The sequence below is a fragment of the Haemaphysalis longicornis genome, unplaced genomic scaffold (assembly GCF_048455015.1).
Source record: "Haemaphysalis longicornis isolate Haplotype H1 unplaced genomic scaffold, Haemaphysalis longicornis Haplotype H1 scaffold_10, whole genome shotgun sequence".
Taxonomy (NCBI): domain Eukaryota; kingdom Metazoa; phylum Arthropoda; class Arachnida; order Ixodida; family Ixodidae; genus Haemaphysalis; species Haemaphysalis longicornis.
Window position 1 is genome coordinate 57,709,522 of NW_027526204.1, and position 24,039 is coordinate 57,733,560.

Here is a 24,039-nt window from a genome sequence, read left to right on the forward strand (position 1 = left end):
CGCAAGGAGCAGAAATCACCGGTTCATTCCGGACAATAAAACAAAAGGACACGCGTAGAAGTATCAGCATGTAACAGAAGAGCCATGCGAGGAACGCGACGGTCAATAACGGGCTGCACCGATTGTGCCGGAAATAATACGGCGCTTTTCTTAACACTAACGGCGATGTACGAGTCCATTGTCCCAAGCTGCACCTTGCGCGCTCAGCACATGTGCTTGTTCATCCAAGCAGGCCGGGGGTCGTAGTTGCAGTCGTCTGCCATCCCCTGCCACCGGGCGGTTCCGTCCGAATCCCCCCTTCGCACACGTGAGAGCAGTCTTCATACCAGAGGGGGCCGTTGTACGTATGTTCCGGGTTTGGTACGCGCCACACGTGTTCCTTGTCCGCTCTATGTTTTTCGTACGAAACCGTGCAGAGCTTATGACACATAGGGGCCGACGTCCGTATCTGTGTTCGTCGTGAGTTCACTGCATTGTCATGACAACGCGCACCATGCGTAGTAACTGTGTCCCTACAAGGTTGAAGAAAGATCGATGTCGTGGTCGCTCACAACACTCCTTCCTGGCTTTCCGTAGACGTAAGTCTCGTCGCCAAGAATCATACATACTTCGTATTTTAAAACCTATTGTGAATCCCGTCGTTATTTATGACTTATAATTTAACCAGCCGTTTGTTTCAGGAGATTATGTCACATTTCTTTTGTACAACTAATGAAACTCATGAAATTTTGTGTTCTTTTTTATATAATGCGCTTGTTTAATGTTTTTACATGAGACAATCCCTATAATTAAGTGTTGTGGTGTAGGGTGTTGCAGCGTGCATAGTCGGGTACCATTCTGCTTAGAGAGCTAGGCAACGCACATGCATTCACTACCACTCTTCCCTCCACTCAACCCGCATACACATGAACCAGCGTTTCTTGTGGTTCATGAGGATTGTTATGGAACCCGTGGTGCGGCAGAAAAGCATAATTCCTGCTGTTTCTATTACTGTTGCTGCTTTAAAACACAACAGTGGCCACTGCGAATGCTTGTATACAGTGGCTGAACACTAGCAAATTACATGTATATGTGGGACATCCTATGTAGGTATTTAAAGAATAGTGTATTTGGTTGAATTGAATAAATCCGCGTTTATTTGATGAAAATGTAAAGAAGCGCGACCTTTTTATTGATAAGATGATGTGATTTAATTTATTTATTTAGCGTCAATGCCGTTTAGTCGGTATAGATAGGAGTAGGATAATAAAAAAGAAACGACGTAAAAACATAAAGCCGGTCTAAATTTTTGTAATGAAGTAACATACTCCTACACAGGTGACTTGAAGGTGGCAGGCTGGGTAATGCGCTCAAACGAGCGAGAAGGCTGTTCCACTGCATGCTGTTTTGAAGAACAAAAGAGTCCTGATACAGTTTAAACCTGCCTAATGGCATGGAAACCTTGAAGCAGTGGTCGACACGAGGATATACATCACATACGCCGCGGTGGCTGAGTGGTTAAGGCGTTGAGCTGCTGAGCACGAGGACGCGGGTTCGATTCCCGGCCGCGGCGGCCGCTTTTCTGATGGAGGCGAAAAGCAAAAACGCCCGTGTGTACGAGATTTCGGCGCACGTTAAAGATCCCCAGGTGGTCAAAATTATTCCGGAGCCCTCCACTACGGCGCGCCTCATCGCCTGCGTTGCGTGGGCGCGTTACACCCTACAATCAATCAATCAATCAATCAATCAATCAATCAATCAATCAATCAATCAATCAATCAATCAATCAATCAATCAATCAATCAACCAATCAACCAATCAATCAATCAACCAATCAACCAATCAATCAACCAATCAATCAACCAATCAATCAACCAATCAATCAACCAATCAACCAATCAATCAATCAATCAGTCAATCAATCAATCAAGATACATAAGTGGAGTTTGAAAAAGCGATTGTTAAGTACTTGTTTTCTGGTAAATTGTGAAAAATGTGCACAACCTTGAAAAAATACACTTATAAACACAGCATCGAAATATAACTGTTCGTAAAATCTGTAATACTGGCCAGATGTGTATAACTTGGTAGTCTGGATGCAGTAGCCCGGTTTTGTAATCATTCTCGTGTTGAGGTAAGCGTAATACTACCGGGGTCCCTGACGTCGAGTTAAATTTAATTCTGGTTCATATGACTGTTTTATACAACATTAGTTTTACAACGTGGGTGGCGCGATTAAGCTCCGAGAAAGAGTGCAAGTGTCTGATTGGCACTGTTAGAAATGTTTTTGCAAGCGTTTGCAAGAGGACGCCATTGGTATTGTAACCTCCGAGATATTTATAAGCAGCGACCTGTAAAGAAATGGAATCGAGGTAAAGAGTCGGAGCATCGGTACCGTCAATTACTCACAAACGCTTAGAGCTCACGTTTGTTAACATTTAGTTTCATACGCCGTGTTCTGTACTATATCGAAATGATGTTAACGTAAGTTTTAAGAGGCGCGGTGTCAGACAGGTAACGAATTTCTTGAAAAAAAAAGCGCGGTCACGAACATTTGATTTTTCGGACGAAGCAACGAACTGTCCGGACGAAGATTTTTTTTTTAATTTCGAGTTTTTGCCGCGCGGCATATGAGAGGCGATTTAAAGATTGGAGGAGGGAAGAGAGTAGGAAGGAAAGAGAAAGAGAAGAAAATAGGGAGAGAGGGGCTCTTGAGCAGAAAGATTAGGAGTGAAGTGTCCGGTCGGGCTGAGCTTAGGGCGTCAATGACAAGCCGCACCCACACATCCCGACGTTGTCCGTCAACAATTTGAAGCAGGTCGGAGAGTGAAGATATGTGTTCGTTATGCTGGTTGTAATTAGTGGTGTCACTGGGCAGGCAAGGAAAGGTGGGCATCCTGATGCATCCTTGAAGACTTTCTTATCTTACAATAGAAAAATAAACATTTGCAGCCGGAGAGCTGCGCAGAAGAACCTCCTTTTTGGGTAGATAAGAGATAAGAGCGAGAAAAGGGCACAGGGGTGTGTGGCATTAAAAAAGAAAAGTGCACAAAGATACGTTAGAAACTTCATGGTAGGCGAAATCAGAACCGGGCCTTCGCTTTTATGAACACAAAAGTTTCACTCTGCTTCAGTTAGGAGACGGCTTGCGTAAGGCATTGCGCGATCATGGCCATGCTGGCGTGCGTCGGAGGAGCGCCAGAGCCATCCTGATAGCTTCACTATACACCTATGTATTATCGGCGTCAAGGGAAACGGGAACACGAAAATATGTACCTGAACGCACAAATAGCGCGATTTCTTTCTATGCAAGCCAAAATGCCGCGTGGCTTAGTTACAAAAACAAAGTTGGGAAAAGTGGATTTCCAAATATACCAATAGCGTGCCATATATGAACTCTACGAACAGCATTTTTCAATTTTGCACGTTCTGGTTCATGTTTTCGCGTTAGCGTTTTAATTTGACGCCGATAGTATACACGGATGCATCCACATGGCCTTAGATTTGGTGCATATAAAGCGGTTTAACCTTGCCCAAAACAATGCGGTGGCTGTGGGCCCCCCGAAAGGACATCGTCGTCTGCAGAAGCTTGCTTCGTTGCGTCCAGTGTGCGACAAAACTTTGTATAAAGTGACGAAACTAGAGCGTAGCCCCAGAAATCTGCGAACGTCTCTTAAAGAAGACAGCTAGAACAGAAAATCTGTGCCCTCCTTTGGTGCATTTCGGTGGGGGTCGTACGCCACGGGTGCCGCTAATGTGGGCGTGGTTGGTGATTGGAGGGAATCCTAACTGAAGGTATTATACACATATAAGAGAGGATTACAGAAAGGTGAGCAAAGTGAGTAGTAAATATTGCCACGAAGCCAAAGATGAGGCAATCGTCTTGAAGGAAAGGCACGTTTATTGGAGCGAACTTGTGCTAACCTAAAAACTCAAAAAGTACACAGGCGGCGAAGCAGCATTCAACAAATTGCGTCCGCGAGCGTCGGTGAGTCGAATGAATACCGTGGCGTCTGCTCTGCAGGCTTTTATCTTTCGGCGCGAGTGTTTTCTCGAACCGTCCATTTACATCCAGAATATTGTAGATCGAAGAAGATTATTCCAGGCCAGTAGACGTTAGGGCGAAACGCTCTCTTTATCCGAATGAGATAACCCGTGCGGCGTAAAACAAAGAATGGAACATGCGCTTCGCTTGGCACACAGATAATACAGCCGGGCAGTAAAAACAAAACATAAATAAACAAACCCAATGCATGGTTCGCGGCAATATAACGAAAAGAAGAGAAACATCCTAGGTTAGTACACGTTAACCACATTAATTCGTGAAGCTTCGAGTCGTCATGCGTTGGAATGCTTACAATGCGCTGCAAAGAACGAACGGTAGGACTGAATTCGGTCCCATCGTAGTGAGAAGGTTTTGGCGCAGTGTACTGTATAACATATTTAGAAGCCTGCATGCAACGCAATGAATGAAAAATGTTTGGATCTGCAAGGGCTGTCGTTTCCTTTGTTTATGCGGGATAAGGGGTACTGGTATTTTTTGTGACGTCAATCAAATGGCGATAGTCGGCACAGGTTTTGGAGCGTTGCCTGACAGGTTATTGGGCGTTGTTTGCATGGCGTTGATTTTCAATGAGGACGAAAGTCGTTACCATGGGATGTTTTATGACATCTTTTTAAATGATCTTGTCTAGCTGTTTTTAATGTTCTGGCATTCAGCGGCAGAAACTTGGTATGACCGTCAGCGGGTAGGGCTTGCGTCTTTCGTATTGATAAGATATTTACCAATCTACTTTCACTAAGGAAGGGATAATCGAAGTAAAGTATGTCACGATATTAGCTCGAAAGTTGCTGAAGCTTGTCAACTCTTGGTTGAGTTACATCAACACCAATTATTGTGGCGAAATTATCGCATTTGTATTGTGCTGGGAAGAAACATCTTATGGCCGATCAGTTGGTAAGCTAAGATATTGGCATTAGCAGACAAAAAACCGGGTCGCCAAGGGTATTCCTTCGGAGACAACTTGCTAGGAAGGGGGATGCAGAAGTGGAGGGATGATATGATTGTTTATTACGATACGGAATACAGAAGGGCTTTTGCGCGCAACAGGTTAGCGTCAGTGACTACGAAAGAGCGGAGACGATCCAGAACAGCCGTAGCGGAAGGAACATGTCGTGACAAATTTCAAAGCACAGAGGCAAATTTGTTCAAGTGAAGGTGGAATTGCACTATGTCAGTGATATAAGAGAAAATTATTAACCCGTAGAACAGTCGACGAGAGAACAAGTTTCCTAAAGCAAGTCGAGGCCAGAGATTGTGTGCAGCAAGCAGCGCTGCAAGATGTAATTCTTGGACAAGACTTGCTCCCAGAAGCTGCTTCGCTCGTAGACTGTGCTGTGAAATAAATTGGACAAGCTGATCTCCGTAGCTAACCAGAGAGGTGCGCATGCCAAGAAAAATACGGTACCCCAATCCGCTACGCGCCATACGCAGTAGCGGGACGGAGTTCTGGCGAAATCAACGCCCAATACAGAAGTATGCCCGTCGGTGTCGATCAACGCCAGAACACGTACACGGCAAATAGTTAAAACGAGACCCTATGGAGAGACCCGGAATTCTACAGAGTAATTTTGGTTGAGTGGGTCAATGCAGAATGGGATATATGGGTTGCACTGCGTCGGTTTTACAAAGAAGAGCCCATGGTAAAGTATAGGGGAGAAACAGGGAGAGTGGGGAGGCTAGTGGCGAGGACCACGGGATCATGGGTGAGCCTCTTTTCACACACGATTTCTATGACACCCCCTCGCGCTCCTGTCACGTGATCATAAAGGTCGTGACGTCAAGACCAAACGTCACGTGACAAAGATCGTTTCGTCACTTTGTTGTTTAACCCAAAACAAATCGTGCCGTGCGCGTTTTCTCTACGTTGGCGTCGGCGTTTGTCGGTTCGGTGCTATCCGCGTTTGGTGTCAAGGGCGGTTATTTAAAACAAGTGCAGCGTCGATCTGCAAACGTTTCTGTCAGGTAAATAAGCGAGCGAGAGTGAGGGAGAGCTATTTTCCCCTTGTTTCCGTCGTTTCGTGGTTTCGGGCGTCGCGTTCGTGCCTGGCGGTCGATCGTTCCGAGTGCGCGGCTGGCCTTGCGCGCCGGGAAGCTGACGCCCACATGTAGTAGTTATTAACCTTACCTTACCTGTTCTTCGTTGGCGTCGGCGTTTGTTTGACGCCCCATTTTCTTCCTCTAAAGGTCAGTGCTATCCGCGTGTTACGTTGTCAAGGCCGGTTATTTAAACCAAGTGCAGCGTCGATCTGCAAACGCTAGACTTCGCGTTGTGTGCTGTGCTGGGAGCTCACGGGTGTAGCCGGCGTGCTGAGCCCTCGTCGACGAAACGGTGACAATGACGACACCGATCCATCTCGTGAAAAATCGAGGACGAAGTTTGCCACCACTAGTTCTGCAGTACTTATCCTACAAGTCACGTTGCCACCAGCAATGACATGCAACAACGTGCCAGAGATCACCACACGAACAAACGCCGTGCTGTGATGTGGCGAATAGAGTGAGGTTCGATTGTGTGCATCGGAGCGTAGAGCTCGACGTACTTACCACATTCGGATTTTGCGGTAAATGCGCAAATGAGATGTGGAGGGTGTGTTGTGTCCTATGTACCGATTACTTTGTGCTGTCGCTCTTCATGTCGGCGCACTCGGCGGTGAAGTGCGATGCTTGCATGGGCAGCGATTGTTGCAGGCAGCCGCTGCAAGCATCGCGCGGTTGTGCTGGTCAGTTACGATCGCTTTGGCGTTCGGTTAGCGCCCGAGGTTGTTTCGCCCAACGGAGCTGTTACCCGCGTAACATGCTGCGCGTTGCGGGGACGAAAGATGGCAGCGGTGGTGGTGAAAGAAAGGGTACGGAGACCATGGTGACAGCAGGACGCTTGTTTTCATTATCCCTCGTCCATGCACTTATTCTATTCCAGCATGAAGGCTAGACTTCTGCCAATTTACTAGGACGTCGTAACTTAGCTTTAGGAACGACAAAAAGTAGGTTCTGTACCTAATAACAGGTTCGAATTTCACATTTACAAAAAGCCAGCAATTATACTGGACTATAAAAGGCCACTTTACAAGTGCCGTTTTAGGGATGCTGTAAATCAGGCATGTTCTCTGAACAACCTCCGCTTAAACCCTTTCGCACTTACCCCCGCCTTTTAATATATATCCTCCTGTGGGCATTGAAGTGTCCACCAAATGTGCATTCTGCTCTGTGTTCTCTTGAATTTTATTTCAAGCTACATAAAAACCGCTTTTGGCCTGATTGTCCAACGAGACGAATGGTCCAACAATACTAAGGCCCACTGTTTTATTCAAGACATGCATTTGTTGTGAAGATTAAGCCGATAGCGGTAGGTTCAAGCGTGTTGTGCCAAATGTTACGCTACGTTAATAAAATGAGCGTTGCGACTGTGCAGGTAGTCGTGTGCGGGCCTCACCTTTGCGTCAATATAAAGCGTTGCACATGAATGTGCCGTACCGGATGGCTTTCGTCAACCTCCTAAAAATAGTTCCACCACAAAACAAACAAGAAAGTGTGATTGTGATTATGGAAATCTATAAGGCTAATTTGTTTGTTTGCGGCACAGGGTACCATCATATGATTAATGGCGTGTGAAGACTGGAACGGAAATCACAAAATTTCGGCCAGAAAAACGAATTTCTGCTCAATTGATTCTTTTAGCAACGTATGGGCCATCTTCTCGATTTAGCTGGAGCACTCCTTAATGATTAAAAAAATACAGTGCGACTTGGACAACGACGGTAAAGAAGGACGACGGGTCAAGCGCTCATGGTTTACTAGAATTAACGTGCACACAAAATCATCTGACCCGCTATTAAAATCAATAATTGCATTCGAGCAGCATCTCTTGGCGCTCTCTCTTGTTCATTCCTTTGTTTGAAGTATAGTTGTCCATCCCTGGGGAGTATGGCAACTGAACAACCCGGTGGCAGATTAACCGTTTGTCCGCTCACATTTAGTTCCTAAAGGGCGTAATGATTGGGGCAAAGTCAAGTAGTCCCAAAGAAGACCAACTTTTAGTCCTTTTTTGCCTATGCATGCATGCAGTCTTTTTAGGCCGACTATGCGGAAATAACATTTTCAGGGGGTTGAAATCTTGAGTGCAATTGGCCTTTGAGCCTACTCGTGCTCACCATCCCACAGGACGGATCAGGCTCCAACTTCAACGCACCATGACTCAGCTAACCAAATTCATCCACCGCACCAAGCACAAACGGGCAGGAGTGAAGGAACCAGACATCATCCGACTTCAGCTTTTCTCATAAGGCACATTATGTACGGCACACCTTACCTGTCTCTCAAGCCAGCCGAACGGCGAACATTCTGTACTTGTGACATGACGCCATAATATCGATCACTGCAGGTGAACAGGATATGCCTTTTCGTATGCTGTGAATGATCTCGTGGCACCTTGTCACAAGCACAGACACTTACGCACAGAATAGTAATAGAAGTAAAACGAGAACAAAGCAACAAACGTGAACAAAGAATTGTAAGCCTTATTTCGGAAAGTAGGGTAACCTGGCACAGAAGACGACAGCTTATCTGAAACCAGGTAACCGGTATCGACAACAATGAACCGCAGGAGTACAGTATTATGATTTGTACTAGCTGCTATGTAATTATTTTTGGCCATCCTAAGGGGTTTTTTGATCCCGTTTTTTGACAAAAGAGGTTTTTTGATTCTCTGCTACCTCGTTCGGCTCCTTCCCACCGTGAATTGTCATCGCTCATTTCATTTTGCATATCCCAGGTGGCCCCACCGATCCAAGATCAGCTTGCCCGTCCATAATGGCCGCCATTTTGCCATAGTCAAAGACCGATATTATGTATTTGCAGAATAAACAGGTATCTACTGTTGTTGTTCCCAGTGCCAAACAAAATAGACCACAAAATGCGACCTCCGTGTGAAGTTTGAGCGCGAACAGAGCAGCGATACGCTCAGGAAATTTTCATTTCCTGAGCGTATTTTCATTTCATACGCTCAGGAAGTGTTCCATTTATCGATGTAACACATGTCCTGGTGCTGAGTCTATGCTGCTGAGGGCATCGTCAAATTTCTACTGCTGCGTACAGATGAGGAAAGGGAATTGATGAAAAGAAGACGGTTTTTGAAAAGTGAATACTATGATAATTCCAAGGCTTGAAGTTTGTATATGGGCTTGCTCTTGTGACAGCGTGAAGCACAATAACGTCGTTTTTATAAGTGGGCACGAAATTTAGACGAAATATCAGAAGGGAAGATATTTAAGTAGGATGTTTTATCTCAATAACTCATTAATATGTGAAATCCTGGATGACAAATATGACACATCAAACCGACGCCTTGATGAGACCGAACTGAGAATATACAACCGCTCATCCGCATCGACCGCTTCTTACGGGCTGCCAGCAGTTGACGGACACTCACGGGCGTACACGGTGAGTGTCAGGCGACTGTCGTGGCACCCTCCTTTTTTGGATGCACGAACATCTGACTGTTTGCTTAGCGCTCGTGTGCCTGCCATGGCACGAAGGTCGGGAAAATTATTTTTTTTACTGATACTAGTGCACTCCAACAAAACGACGAGAAAAACCCTGATGGTTTGCCCGAATAATAAAACAGGTCCGAATGAAAAAACTGGAGTCATATTTCGGCACCCTCAGCAACGTACTCGCGGCCAAGCTTGCTTTCGTCAATAGCGTTGCAGGCGCACTCAAATTTTATGACGTAAATCAGAGGTGCCAGGCGTACATTTCACTTCAAATTATCGTGTAAAAGCTTTTGCATGTGAAAATGCAGAAGGTCCCACAACTATATTGCGGTAGAGGGCATTCAAGGTTACTTCAGAGTGCTCCAGACATTCATTTAATAGTAAGAGCCTCAATGTCTAACGAGACGAAAGATCCTCTGAGACGGAAAGTCTAATCGAGCCTGAATGACCACCGAGACGGAATATCCACTATTGGACCTCTCGTCTCGTTGGACCTTTAGATGCTGAATCCACTGAAACAAAGCTAACGTAATGACTTGCATAGTTTCAGTGTTGGAATACTGAGTTCGCAACCAATTTTACAAATTAATTGTGAAACTGCCACACTTCTACTGAACTATTGTTAGTCACAACAGTTACCAAGGCCTGAAAGGAACTTTACATTTTTTTGTGTGTGTCAGCTGCAGCTGAAAATGCTTTGCTGTAAACAAACTTTGTACCAAACATTATGCTTGCATTATGGCGCATACAGTTGGGATGTTTCGTTGCCGCTGCTGTACATCACTTCACATTAATCAGGCAGAGTTAGAATGACAGCAAGCATACCCCAAATTTTTTTTATTGCGATAGTATGCCCATTGGCATAAATACTATGTCACAGGTATGTAAAACAAAATATATAATACAAAATCAGCAAATGTACAAAAAGGCCATTAACTGCGAAAGTAAAATTAGAATTCAATAAGTACACTTGAAACAAAAGAAAAAACAATATTTTTATGCACGAAAGTGCAATAAAAGCAATATCTCGCAGGTAGGTAGTTTATTGTTTATGTGACCGACTTCTTGTTTGTACCTGTAATTCTGCCTTAACAGTGTGAAGCATTCATTATGTCTGTCTACGATGTAGCTTATAAGCCACTTAATTGCTCTCAGCAATGCTACAGATCTGGGATACAGGATAGTTAAGCAGACACCAATTTATTTGAGAGCAGGCCTCAGGTACGTGTCGGTGTACAAACATTCAAATTCAAATAACATACTGAAAGACAAACTAATATATACACAGGTAAACAATCTAATGTGGAGTAATATGGAAATCAAAGAATACAAGACCACGCGCACTTTGTTGTACAGATACCAGGACACTGCACCACTGTGCAATTAAAACTCACGGGCTTTGCACAAAGCCTCCACAAAAATTGTTTCAGGCGTTAACGATTGCGCGCCGCAATGGCAAACGGATACGCCTCGTTACACGACAGTTAACGTGCCCACTAACGCAATGGGCGCGCTAAAGTGGTGCTTTCCGCTGTACTAAAACTCTCTACTGTCTGTACAGTGACGACTGCCTCATCGTCGACTCGTGGAACCTTTTCTCGTTGTCCGAAAGGTAGCCACGAACAACGGCTGCAATCCGAGACGTCAGTGACCACTTTCCACTCGCACTTTTGACATAGTGGGCCTTGAGCACCCTGTTTTGGGCTTCAATGCCGTTATTTGTCGTTAGAACAACGTCAAATTCAAGCCTGTGAAACTTTACCCACAGCTCCTTCACACTTAGCCACACCGCTTCAAAGTAGCTGCGAAATTTCTCGTTGTTCCAGTACTCTGAGCTAGAAGCAAGAACAGGTAAGGTAAGGTTAATAACTACTACATGTGGGCGTCAGCTTCCCGGCGCGCAAGGCCAGCCGCGCACTCGGAACGATCGACCGCCAGGCACGAACGCGACGCCCGAAACCACGAAACGACGGAAACAAGGGGAAAATAGCTCTCCCTCACTCTCGCTCGCTTATTTACCTGACAGAAACGTTTGCAGATCGACGCTGCACTTGTTTTAAATAACCGCCCTTGACACCAATCGCGGATAGCACCGAACCGACAAACGCCGACGCCAACGTAGAGAAAACGCGAACGGCACGATTTGTTTTGGGTTAAACAACAAAATGACGAAACGATCTTTGTCACGTGACGTTTGGTCTTGACGTCACGACCTTTATGATCACGTGACAGGAGCGCGAGGGGGTGTCATAGAAATCGTGTGTGAAATGAGGCTCACCCCGGGACATGGAGGAAAAAAAAGCTTAGGAGAGGCCCCCAGCTATCCCCGCGCATTGGCAAAAGTGTGGAGGAAGTCACGTGTTTTCGGCGGCCATTGGAAGTCGCGTTAGCAACGGCGTCCTAGCAACAGCCCGCCCGCCGTTCGCCAGTCATGGAGGAAAGGCAGCGCCTGCCTTGTCGTCCGATTGCGAAGATTGCTGCTTCGCTTTGCTGCGCTGTGGTCTTGCGGAACTCGAAAAGGATGCTGCGAGTTGCGACAGCTGCGCCGATGTGAATATGTCATTTAATTTCTACTTGCAAGTGCACCTTGTACCGCGTCAAGCTATTGCTCCGGTCGCGATCACGACGCGCCTATTGAAGTGCAGATATCGTGAACGCGCCGTCCCGTCGTACGCGCGGACACCCGTCTGGTAGATTTTCGGGAAGTGATACACGGTGTGCAGTACGTAGGCGACTTGCAACCGAACGATTCGCAACTCAATTTTTAAGAGCGAATGCTCTTTATAAGCGACCCCAAACCATCCACCGCCGGCGTCGGCGGCGGCGTCCGCAGTGCTCTTTAAAGAAAAAACAGCATCCGGCGCCAGGTTTCGATCCGAGGACTTTGCGGGCCGCAGCGCGACGCGCTACCGACCAAGTCACGGACGCGACGGTGATATCAGTGTTAGACGCGTCTTATATCTTTAACGCATTCAAACTACGTCGTCAGCGGCGTGCGTTGGCGACTCAGCGGCGTTATAGCGGCTTGATAACTGCGTGGTGTACACGTGATACTACAAACCCGATGGAAGAGATGGAAGAGAAGGCGGCGAGGCGTTGGGCTGCGGGGGCCGAGCGCAAGCGCCGCAAGCGGCCCGACAACCGTGCATTCGCACTTTCACATTCTCCCCCTCGGGGAAATGCGGGGGAATTTTTTGGTTGTCGCCGCTGCAATATATAGTTTGCTAGGCCGGCAATGCGCGGCAGTGCTTTCTGTTACAAGGTAGATTCCCAGTTGATATAATTCCATCGTCCTATTACCTTAGTAGGTGTCCACCTGTTGACTGGAAGAGTGCTGGATCTGGAATCTGGATCTTTTTGTGGTCTCGCTCTGGATTTCGCTTTTCAACGCTTCATACTGCGAGGTTAGTGTATGAACGTTTTCAACTGATATCACCTTGAATTTATTGACACTGAGACAAGTTAAAACTTGGCGAAAAAAAGTTTATTGACGCCACCCACCCTCTCATTCTTTTTTTACTCAATAAAACGTTTTGCCTCCTCCTCCTGCTCCTCCTCCTCCTCCTTCGCAAAAAATTCTATCGAAGGCACGCGAACAACGGTAAAAACATTCCACAATTTTTTTGCGTGAAATCTGCATGAAGTACTGCTTACCTATATATATAGAACGGCCGTTTAATTGACTAGTCATCTCTGGGATTGCCAGTGAAACTGCAACGCAAACTTGGGCACTTTCGGATCCAGTCCGGTAGCCGCACGGCGTTCGCCCACTGTTTGCGGCGTTCTCCATCGCTTGGGAACCTATAAACGGCGGCGATTGCAAACAAAGGATGAATGCACACCAATGTACAGCAATACTTGTCAGCGGAATGATGCACTAACCGGTGGAAAGTGACGCCCAATTCCTTGGGTACCGATCGCGACTTGCAGCCTGGCACCGAGCATTGCTGCATTGTTAGAGCGAGCCGCTTCGCAAACCTGCTGCGGCCACACTGAAGACGTGTAACAGTGTAACCGCGCGTTTAGGTTCACGGTCACGCGCTGCAAAACGGCCTTCTACTACCTGCCTATCAGCTGATTTCCGCCGGCTCGGCGCGGGCAGATGCAGACGACAAGAGAGGCGATACAGGACGGAGGAGGCGGAGAAGGTGCACCGAGAGAGAGAGGCAAAAAGAGTCCGCCAATGGCATGAGGGCCAATGGTCCGCCATTCGACTTACAGAAATGGCGTTTCCGGCTGCGCTGGGTGTGACGTCAGGGCCTCTCTTAAGCTTTTCTTTCCTCCATGCCCCGGGATCATGATGGCTTTGTGCGGTCAGTGGGTTTTTCTGTGGCCTTGCGGCAATTCGTGCTATCTTGACGACTACACCGGGCTGGAAAGAAAGGACTGTGGTCCTCTACGTTGTTAGTAATAGAATCTAAAAGGGTCGGGAGGGTCAAGGGCTTGTACAGCAGTTAAAAAATGGCAGATGAGGCCGCCCGTGAAACTGAGATATCCCGAAGAGCCGTTGTGGAACCGGAGTGCAATGGTTTTCAAAAGTTCCTCGGTGTTGCGGCGGCTGATGGAGCACGAGGAATCGAAACTGCAATCTCCATGCTCCAACAGTACTTTGTATACCTTAAGGGTAGCAGTGCCCATTGGAAAAGTGACAACGACAGGACGCGTGTGTTCCAGCTCTGGTCGTACTATTTATACCACTTCTTCGGGCGAATAACTGTCTTGGGAATGCGATGGCGAATCCTTGCTAAACGATGCCTCCACGCAGTTAGGAAGCCTAGTGATATCATGTACGATACGACATCATTTAGCTTCTTTGAAACGCCAGTATGTATTACGAAATGACTCCGATGCTCCTCCAGTATTCCTTAAAGAGCAGCAAATAAAGGGCGCCACAGGTATTTTCTTTCAGTACTTCCGGGATCTTGTCTGAGTATGACATTGTGCAAGTCGAATTTGGTGCGAAGAGAAATCACACCCTTTGTGTATGCCAAGTAGGGCTCCCGTGATCATCGAGATAAAATCGGAAAGATGTTGCTTGGTGGCGACGCGATTTCTTAAGTGCTTTCCAATAGACTGATCAGCTTTTTCTCCGTGGTTTCCCGGCTGGAGTCGTCATTCTTGAAGGTTTTTAGAACAGATGTCTTGGAAGAAGAAAAACTGAAGACGGAAAAAAATAATTGTTCTACACTACACACGCACTTTTGCTAAGCATCCTCGCTTTTCTCTTACGCTTCAGGTACCAACCAAACGATCAGCAAACAGTTGCGCAGGCGGCAGTTTCATTGGAAATAAAAATAACATTTGCTAACCAGAGCTCGTGGTTTCGCCATTTTTGGCTGCTCACACGCTCGCACGTGATTAGCTTGAAGTTTATGTTGACGTTGCCGGATATACAGATAGTTCCAGGATCTTGGGATAGGTGCCAGGCGGTGCCATGGAGGGTGGAAGCAGTTCTGAAGCATTTCTCGCCATTGTGCACTGACGACGCTGGATTCGGCTGTGTGCCTCAAGTCACCTCGCGAGATCGTCGTTGCACATCCACCGAGATAAATCAAGTTAGACCAAGTTAGAACTGGTGTATTTACAGTATTTACAAAGTAGTAAGCACTGCCACGCAGCCACAGAAGATTCTGCAGGAATTCATGCTTCACGTCACATCGATTGCCGTCACATCGATTGCCATCACATCGATTGTCGTCACATCATTGTCACATCGCCACATCAATCCTTGAAAGAATTATTCTCACGACAAATGCCCGCCACCGCGACTGTTTTGCGAGGTGCCGAGCTGCTTGACACTGAAGATGACCGCGTCGCCTTGAAAGTTTTGTGTTGCTGGTGATTCTGAAAGCATCTTTGACATGGAGGAGCACGTGCGCGGCTATTCGCGTCAATTTCCTTGTTTGCTAAAAGCTAGCTTGCAAACGTCTTTGAAAGAAGCAGCCGCCAGAAGCAGTGCCAGGTGCCGAGTTGCTTGTTCAGCCACATCAGTGTTTTTTTTTCTTCTTTTTGCTACATGAGCTGCATCTTGCCGTCTCATCGTGTCGCCGTGACCGGGGCTGGCTGTGCACGCGTTGGTGGCGTCGCTTTGAAAGGTTCATGTTTCAGGCGACTATGCGATTTCCCGGAAGGGCCTTTGACTTTTAGCAGCACGTGCGCCACTGTTCCCGTTCATTCCTCACTTTGCTTTCTTTATTTCGTTATTATGAGAAGGGCTACGTTGCAGTCATCGTCGTTGGTATCAAACACATAGGTTCACAACAACACAGAACGAAAGAGCCTCTTGGGTGACGATGCCATGGTTTCCGTGAAACGTGTGTTTAAGTATTTGTCAGACGTTAAGTTTTTCAACTTCATTTCATTTTCTATCACGCAAAATCAAATCTGGCCTTGTACACCAGCCATCACCAGCCATCACTTTAATTGATTTTACTATGTTCGGTTTGCACGTTTTTATACCTACCGTTTTGTGGTAATCATTTCTCTTCATTAAATAACTTCTTCCCTGGCGCTCTTTGCCCTCGTTGGCCTTGCGCCAATAAACACCAACAATCATCATCATCACGAAAGGGCCTTTGCGCAGAGGGTGTGAAGCGAAGCCAAGCCGGCGGTGGCGTTGGCCATGGTGCGTTGCGGTCTCAACACTGTGCCCGTAGTTGTTCGGGGTAACGTCAAGTCAAAGTGGCGCTTGCGCTAGAGCATGTGTTCCCGCGTCTCTTGCTCGGAATGGTGGGCAGATTTTGCTCGCATGAGGCATGCGACAAATGTTGGGTTCCAGGTTTCTGAAGCGATACAAAAGCTTAACTATGTAAGCAAAGCCGATGCTCAAGACGCACGTAAGGATGATGTACGATAAATTGAGCAACATACATGCACAAAAAATAAATACATGTACAGTTTCAACCTTTCATACGGCGTCAATGTAATTCTGTATAGGCCACCAATTTCGTTGAAGGGGCAGCCAAAACACAATAAAAATTCAGAACATTCACACAAAAGCATTATTGCGACCCTGTAACGCTGTAGATAAATGCTTTCACTTTTTTTTTTGCCTGCAACCAATGCGAAGGTATAGCAATGCGAAATGTTATTGGCTGAAACGCGCGGCACTACGTGATTTGCTCGTCGCAGTCGATACGTCTTCAAGTTTCTCGTTTGATTTCGTTGCGGTTTGCTAGTAACGTGTCTGTCGAGCGAGCCCATTGCTGCAGCTACTGGAAAGCCAGCCAGTAGCCGCAATACAGCTCGAGTAAAGTCATTGGAGCGCACAAACAATGGTCAGACGGGGAGAAAACTCTTTTGAGCAGCTTCTATGCTTCATGAAGGCGTGTAGCCATATTATTTTACTTGCGTACTTTGCGAACCCATAATTAAACTAGTGGATGTGCTTGTTAACTGCATCGTGAAAGTTTAGAAAAATTAGAAAAAAAGCTGTGTCAAAAATTTCGAGAATTCTTAAAGAACCGCCAGGACGTCTTTAATAACTTTTTTCTTGCTCTCTACGTTTCGTCTTGCAGCCATGTTTATTGTGCATACGGGTGACAAAAAATATCACCCAAGGAGAGGCTATGAGCTCCACTATGAAAACACAGACAGGTGCTGCCACCTTCTGGATATAAACGGCACCATTTGTGCACAGCAACCCAACTATAGTGACGTGGGCTCTGCGGGAGTATGGTATATAAACGGTCCAGTTTACAAAGTAGGCTATGGTTTCAATGCTTGCTGTTTCTGGTTGTTCCAAATATATCAAGAAATGCTTTGTTTTCTATTCTTTGTTTGTTTCCTTAATCAAAAGGAACTCTACGAGCATTAAAAAAATCCTTGTCGAGTCCCCCCTAATAATCTGGAGGGGGGCGCCAAATTTGCCCCATGCCTTAACTCAATCGAACCTGGCCCGTAGGGCCACGCGTGTTTTCGCCATCATGGCAGCCGAAGGAACCTCACGTTGCCTTCCGAAAACTGTTTACTTTCAGCCCGGAAGTGCGGGGACCGATAGCAGGTCGCTGTGAGGAACACGTTACCACTTAATTTTCATATTTGCAGCTACTGCGGAGCTTGTCCTCCTCCTACTTTTCTTCGCAAATAACGTGCCTCGTACTGAGCAAAATAGCCGCGTAAAAAAGAGTTCCAGAACAAAAAATATTACCTTCTTAAATTATTCAGAATTTCAAAAGCTAGCGTTTGAGCGGTACGCACGGGAACCACGTTGCAGTTTACAAAAGACAGATGTGCACATGTCATATGTTTCTGTGCTTTAGGGAGAATGGAAGTTCTTTCGGCAGCGCGTTGTGAAATCGATGACGCATACGTCCTGCGACCTGCTCCCTTTGCAGATGTTACACATGAAAGTAAAAACTTCTGCCCAATAATATTTTGTATGTGTTGCAATTACATTTCACTTAAATAAAAATTTTACAACAATTCCTCCTCTTGCCACTGCGTTCTGACCGTTAGGCCTTCAGTGGGAGGAGGTCGGGAGTTCCCGAGGGGTGGGGGGCGCTCAGGTGAGACTTCGCCCTCCCCCTCATCGAGAACCCTGCGCACGCCTATGAACCTCAACGTTTATTCAATATCTTTCGATGGAATCGATCGGGAAATATATAAACGGCCTCACTATTACGTTCTCACCATATCAAATGCTGTCGTTCGCTGCCACTCTCATATGTCCAAGTTTTTGACTGCAGCATCATAGGTATTGTGTCGCATTTGTACTCAGAACAAAGCCGAGTTTTTATATTCTGCTTTTAATTGTACAACAATGATGTTCATTCCTCCACACACAAAAGCGGCTGCCAGACTCACTTGCGAATTAAGTAATATAGGAACTCGCACTGTGGTGCTTGAACATTTTCACCATAACTAAACACAATGACTAAAACAAAACTTGCAAAATATTAAAAGCTGCATTTGGCGCTTACGGTCAGCCCCTCCTTCAGTGTACTTTGCTAAGCAAGCTCACACAAATTATATTATTTTTTCTCTTTATTTTAATTTTTTGCGCACACGAGCGACCTTCCGAGCTGAACTTTAGTGACGGGTTGTACTACAGCTGCTTCTGATAGGTACACATGCTTTCGTCACAAAGTAATTGCACAAGATTCTGTAAGCTGCAATCCATGTGTGCTTCGGGATAGGTTTGCCGGCACCTGTGCCGCATGAGGGTCAGAGGAAGGGGAACACGTGTGAAGCTGTAAAGCACCATTTAAGAGACAAGGGTGCACAGTGTTGAACATCTAATGCGCTAGCTTCAATACAGTATGAAAAGCCATTGATCTAGCACCGTGTGCTCAGCAAAAGGCCAAGCGAAGAAAATATTTTTGAGTAAATTTCGGTGTTTGCCTCTTCTACTCTTTGAAGAATCCAGTATCTGTACTGATATTTTTTATCCTGCTCCCCAACAAAAGTCTACTTAGAATTTGATCCCAAATTCCAAAAAAAGAACTTGAGGAGGATGACTGTGATTTATTTCACAGGTGACAACGCGAGCGAAGCAAGGTCTGCAGTTCTACCAGGGAGTCTACGGTGTCTAGCAGCACACAGTTCACTATGGATCACAAGAGGCTGTTACCAAGGTGAGCAAAGTTTTTGTAGCCAGAGACAGTCGATCAATATTTATTGAGTTTGGCTGTATAACGCCCCGGCGCTACACCTGAGATATTATGCGCACCGTAGTGGTGGGCTCCGGATTAATTTTGGTCACCTGGAGGTCTTTAACAAGCGCGAAGATGTTGACACGCGCACGTTATCGGTTTTCACCTTCATCTGAAATGCATCAACCGCATACCGGATCGGACCCGCATCTTTGGCCTCAGCAGTACAACGCCTTAGCCACTGGGCCACCGCGGTGGGTAGTTTATCAACCTTAAACGGTTTTTTTCAGCGTGCGCGCCTGCAGGTTTTATGGAGTATGATTCTGCAGTCGCCATTAAGACGGAGCTGAATGGTACATGTGTAGGGATAGTGTTGAAAGCAGAAATCACACCGAAGTGAACAGACCATCGCCCCTCTCCCCACCCATGCTTATCGCTCAATAGCTCCTGCGAAAGGATTAGGTTAGTTGCATTATAAAATAACAAATCATTATTCTCCCGTTACTCGCGACTTTCCAACGGCCGTAAGGCACACCGCAGTTGAATGCCGTAACGACCATGATAACTGAACGGTGGTGGCTGTGCTCACACGGGACTTCCCACGTTCAGTTCTATCTTTGTGATATACGAAGTGACTTCGAAATTTTACCTCGCCAACTCAAAATTGTCATTCTCTGGTTGTTTTGTGCGCTATATGCTGCACAGCGTATTTCTTTGACTATTCGCCATTCGCCACAATTTTAGTAACAGTGATGGAGAACATAGTTTAGTCGGTCAAATACGATTCATGGCGTTGCAAAAGACGGCGTTTGTCGTGGTTTCGACGTGGTGGAGCGTCCCATTTCACGATTAGTCGCTTGTACTAAGCGCAGCACCACTGTCCCGCCGCAAGTTATTTAGCAAATGCCTCAGCGACGGTGTCCACACGAAGCGTTTTTGCAGCAGTGCGCATGACTGCAACACTTCGTTGCTGGAAGCAGCCATCTTGTCTATTTGCAAACGGAACGGACGGTAACCGCACCAGATCAGAGACCGGCGACCCCCATTGTAACCACTCGCCGTTAAGTTTCTAATGGCATTCGCACTGCCGTGTAACGCCGTCTAATGGCCGTTAAAGACATTTTCCCTAGTCCTTAACGGCCGTTGAAGTGTCCATGTAACAGGAGTGTTATGGCTATGTTGGTCGAACATCGGTCGTTAATTGCACACACAATGACCAAGCGATCGTATCCAAAATAACCGGAGGACGGCACAAGAAACGGCAGGTGGCACAAGGGAAAAATAAATCACTTAATTTGGTTGAAGCGGTGCTATACCTTCCACAAAACCCTCATAAACAAATAAAATATTTCAGTTTAAAACAAATTGGGTGAGCTTTGCACTAGTTTTGATTCAAACCACGCTCGAACGTAAGGCTAGACGTCACTTAGTCTCCATATCACCGCAGCCGATTGATTCTACCTGAATAAAGCGAATCTATTCGATGGGTGTTTATCTTCCAGATGAAATTTAGTATAAAAGACACACATTGGGTACTATGGGAGAAAGATTATAATGGTAATTCAGAAGTAGCACTGGGCCTAACAGCAAAAGAATAGGATTAATAATGGCAATATGCAAGGCCTGTCATTTATATTCACCAAGAAAGGCCGAAAAATTTACAAAGGTAACTTGCCGAGGATACTTAAGAGAGGACACCTGCGCATCACATCGCAGGCGCCAGTGTAGGCACACATTCTATCGGTGCGGTGTGACGGTGGTGGCTCCCGGATCGTCTAGGTCAAAAGAAGCTATGGAACATGGTAGCGCACACAATTCGAGCTTATCCGTTTCCGAATTCAGGCGCAACAATTTTGCATTTTTGATACCATAAGGTGTCGAAAATGCAAAATTAACATATGCATGCTATATTGCATACCGTAATGAGGTGTCCCAGAAATCTTTAATCTGTTGTAAATGTTGAGGTTTTAGGACACGTTACAAAACGGGCAGAGGAAATTTTATATTTTCGCAGTATTTTTAGTGGTGTGAATATCTGAATAAAATGTACCATGCTTTAGTGTACGATTTGTCAAGACACCGAAATTCAAGTAAATCCTCATTGTAAGTCATAAAAACGTAGGACCGTTGCATTGACTTGGTGGAATTCGTCCTCTATTAAGTCATTACAGAAGCTGCGTCAGGCAATAGTGACAAAGGTAACACTAACACAGTATGAAATAGTCGGCTTTAGTTTACGTAAGGGAGGGTCGTCTTGCGGCTATTAAGTTACATGACTTCTAAATTATAAACACGTTGTTTGAAGCTGATAGGACGTCTTGATATACATATGACTAATATGACTTCACAACGCTAGAATTATTACTGACGTTTTTTATAAACTACTAATGGCGCAAATTTGTGGATTCAAAATAATGTTTTCTAAGATGGTTTACTTTATTTCAGAGAGCCGTCAAGAAAAGATCTAATGCAAGCTGAAAATGTTTTCAGGGTAAATGCTTCTGTATCAAAGGTTTCAAAATCACAGGTGTTTGTTGTTACCTTGGAAATTGACGTGACAGTTGTTTCCTCTGTGCGCTACTCCTAGATTTAAAAAAATAGGCTCACCAAACGCCAGGAGCTGATAATAATCGTTGTTACATCAAAATGTCCTTATTGTAGCCCAATGTGGAATGAATTCAGGCTGTCTCTCAAAGTATCTGCCAGAACAGCTGTTACCTGCTATTGGGAACATAAAAAAAATTATCTGTTCATTCTCTTATCGCTTGTGGACGTTTGTGGCTCTTTTGGGAAGCACAACGTTCTAGCCCCCGAAAAAATCGCCTTTCATAAGGTATTGGTATTTATGACACTTTTGTATTAGGTGAAATCCAATCATATTTCGGAACCTTTAAGGGAAGTTTTATTGTGACTTCGCACCAGACTGCAGCCAAAGTGTGTCAGAATAGTAAGATAGGGGTAATACAAATTCGACATAATATTTACTGAAATGTCGAATCAAAGCCAAGCCTCTTCAAGAGATCACGCAAATGTGGAAACCGCTAATATTCTCAAACGCGCAATGACGGCGCATCCGGTGCAAGCCTGCCCGCAGAGAAACGGGTCCAGGCGTGTTGGTGGACTGCCTTCTTGAATGCCAAATATATTAATATGAAGCACGCAGTCACGCTATGAGCGCAGACACCGCGCCCATCTTGGGCGCAGACACCGCGGATAATAATTTCTTATTGAGGAGTTTTTGCATAGTTTTGTCAGCTGCGTCTGTGCTTCGGCGTGCGTACAATGAGGTGTGTGTGTGTGTGTGTTTCGAGATCAGTTTCCTCGTTTGTGTAATTCCCCGAATATCGAAGTATGCAGGGCGCACACATGTTAGAGCACACAAGTTCTAAGTTACAGACCATGGCACATCTTCTGAAGATGAAATTGAAATGACCACACCACAGGTCTTCGGTGACAGCGAGTTATAATTGGTAGTTTTAACTGCTGAGCTGTTGAATACCTCTGCTGTTAAAACTACTAAATTTTACTTCCGCTGCACGGCGGAGCTTTTAACTCCGCCATGTGTCGTTAGTAACCTGAATAAAAGCCCAAGAAAAAAATTACACCATCTTCCCGTGGGGAATCATGAGGAGGATGCTAAGCATCATGGGGGTTCCGTGTAGGTTCCATTGTGTTGCCGTTATGTTGTTTCATTTATCGGAGTATGAATGGCAACGTAGTGGAGCCCCCATGTAGAGACAGAGAAATGTAGAGAAATGTAGAGACAGCGAAGAGACCGACAGCCGCGTTACCTGATCGAAAACCTCCTGGTTCTCGTCTTTCTTTATTGCGTGCTCACGCTCCTACCCCGCTGCCCGCCCTCTTCGTCCTCTTCTCTGGTTGAGCTACAAGGCGCGTGGCGCTTCCCGCCACAGCTTTCCCACGGGAAGAAAATTCAACATCCTCCTCTAAAATTTTCAGTTCGTCGTTTCCGTTGACGTTCAGCTTCGCGTGCCTTCGTTGTATCAGTAGCTTCTTGACGTAGTTTGAATGAGTGAAAGACATAAGGCGCGTTCGTAGCACATGCTCCCGTCTCGGTTTGTAGCGCAGTGGGAGGAGCGCCACGTACCTCCCGTTGCGGCCAGAGAGTCGTGGGAATGAAACCGGGCGCCGCCTATTTCTTTTTATTGTGTACTGCGCTGACGTCAGGCCGAGCGCTGACGGGGCTGAAGAGACGCACATGCGCAGTAGATTGCGGACGGTGGACAACAGCAAAGGAGGGAGGGACACAGTCCCGAGCATGAGATCCTTGGCATCTAAAACTTGATCGCCATCCTGCCCTGCGAAATTGAAACTCCAGAAAAGTTGCACTTGCTGATGGAGGATGGTATAAAACGTTTCTCGTCGTCTCGGCGGGCTTGTCGCTTGCGCTCAGCTAGTCTCCCTAAATAAGCATACGGAGTATTAGCACTCTTTTCTTCTATTTCGTGCCGCCACCATGGTCACTGGTCAATTCGCTATACGTGACATTTGTTTACACAGTGACGGTTAATCGGCGCCGCCATTTTCTTGTTTACGCGTTGTACTCGGTCAACGCTGTGAGGCTTAGCCTGTCCTTCCTGTTCTTCGGCTGCGCGGGACTGACGTCGTTCCGAAAACACGTGTAACAGCATTTCAGAAACAGAAATGTGTCCAAAGATGCCGTTTTTCTGCATCTTCGGTAGTGTTGTTTTTCAAACGACCCGCTCAAAGTTAACCGTTAGGCTGCAAATGCGGCAATCTCGCAACACTAATAAACACCAAAATGGCTGCTGTCGTTCACCTACGTGCCTCAGTGGCAGTACTAATACCTTATCTACTGACACTACACTCGGCTTCTCTGGCGGCAAATGTTGGGTTTTAGATGCGACTGCATCTCATCCACTCGCCTTGTCCC

General features: G+C 46.0%; 1 protein-coding gene across 2 annotated transcripts in view; it reads left to right on the forward strand.

Moving 5' to 3' along the window:
• Positions 1–208: 208 nt before the first annotated feature.
• LOC144158602 (peroxidase-like) overlaps positions 209–24,039 on the forward strand; it is a 71,582-nt gene continuing 47,751 nt past the window's right edge. The window contains exons 1-2 of one of the 2 annotated variants that reach the window (XM_077689599.1): positions 209–307; positions 19,008–19,106. In XM_077689599.1, coding sequence (XP_077545725.1) covers positions 19,081–19,106 — 26 coding nt within the window. In that variant the 5' untranslated portion in view covers positions 209–307; positions 19,008–19,080. Of the gene's footprint in view, positions 308–451; positions 579–19,007; positions 19,107–24,039 lie in introns of those variants that run through there. The other variant, XM_077689600.1, reaches the window with a different exon arrangement.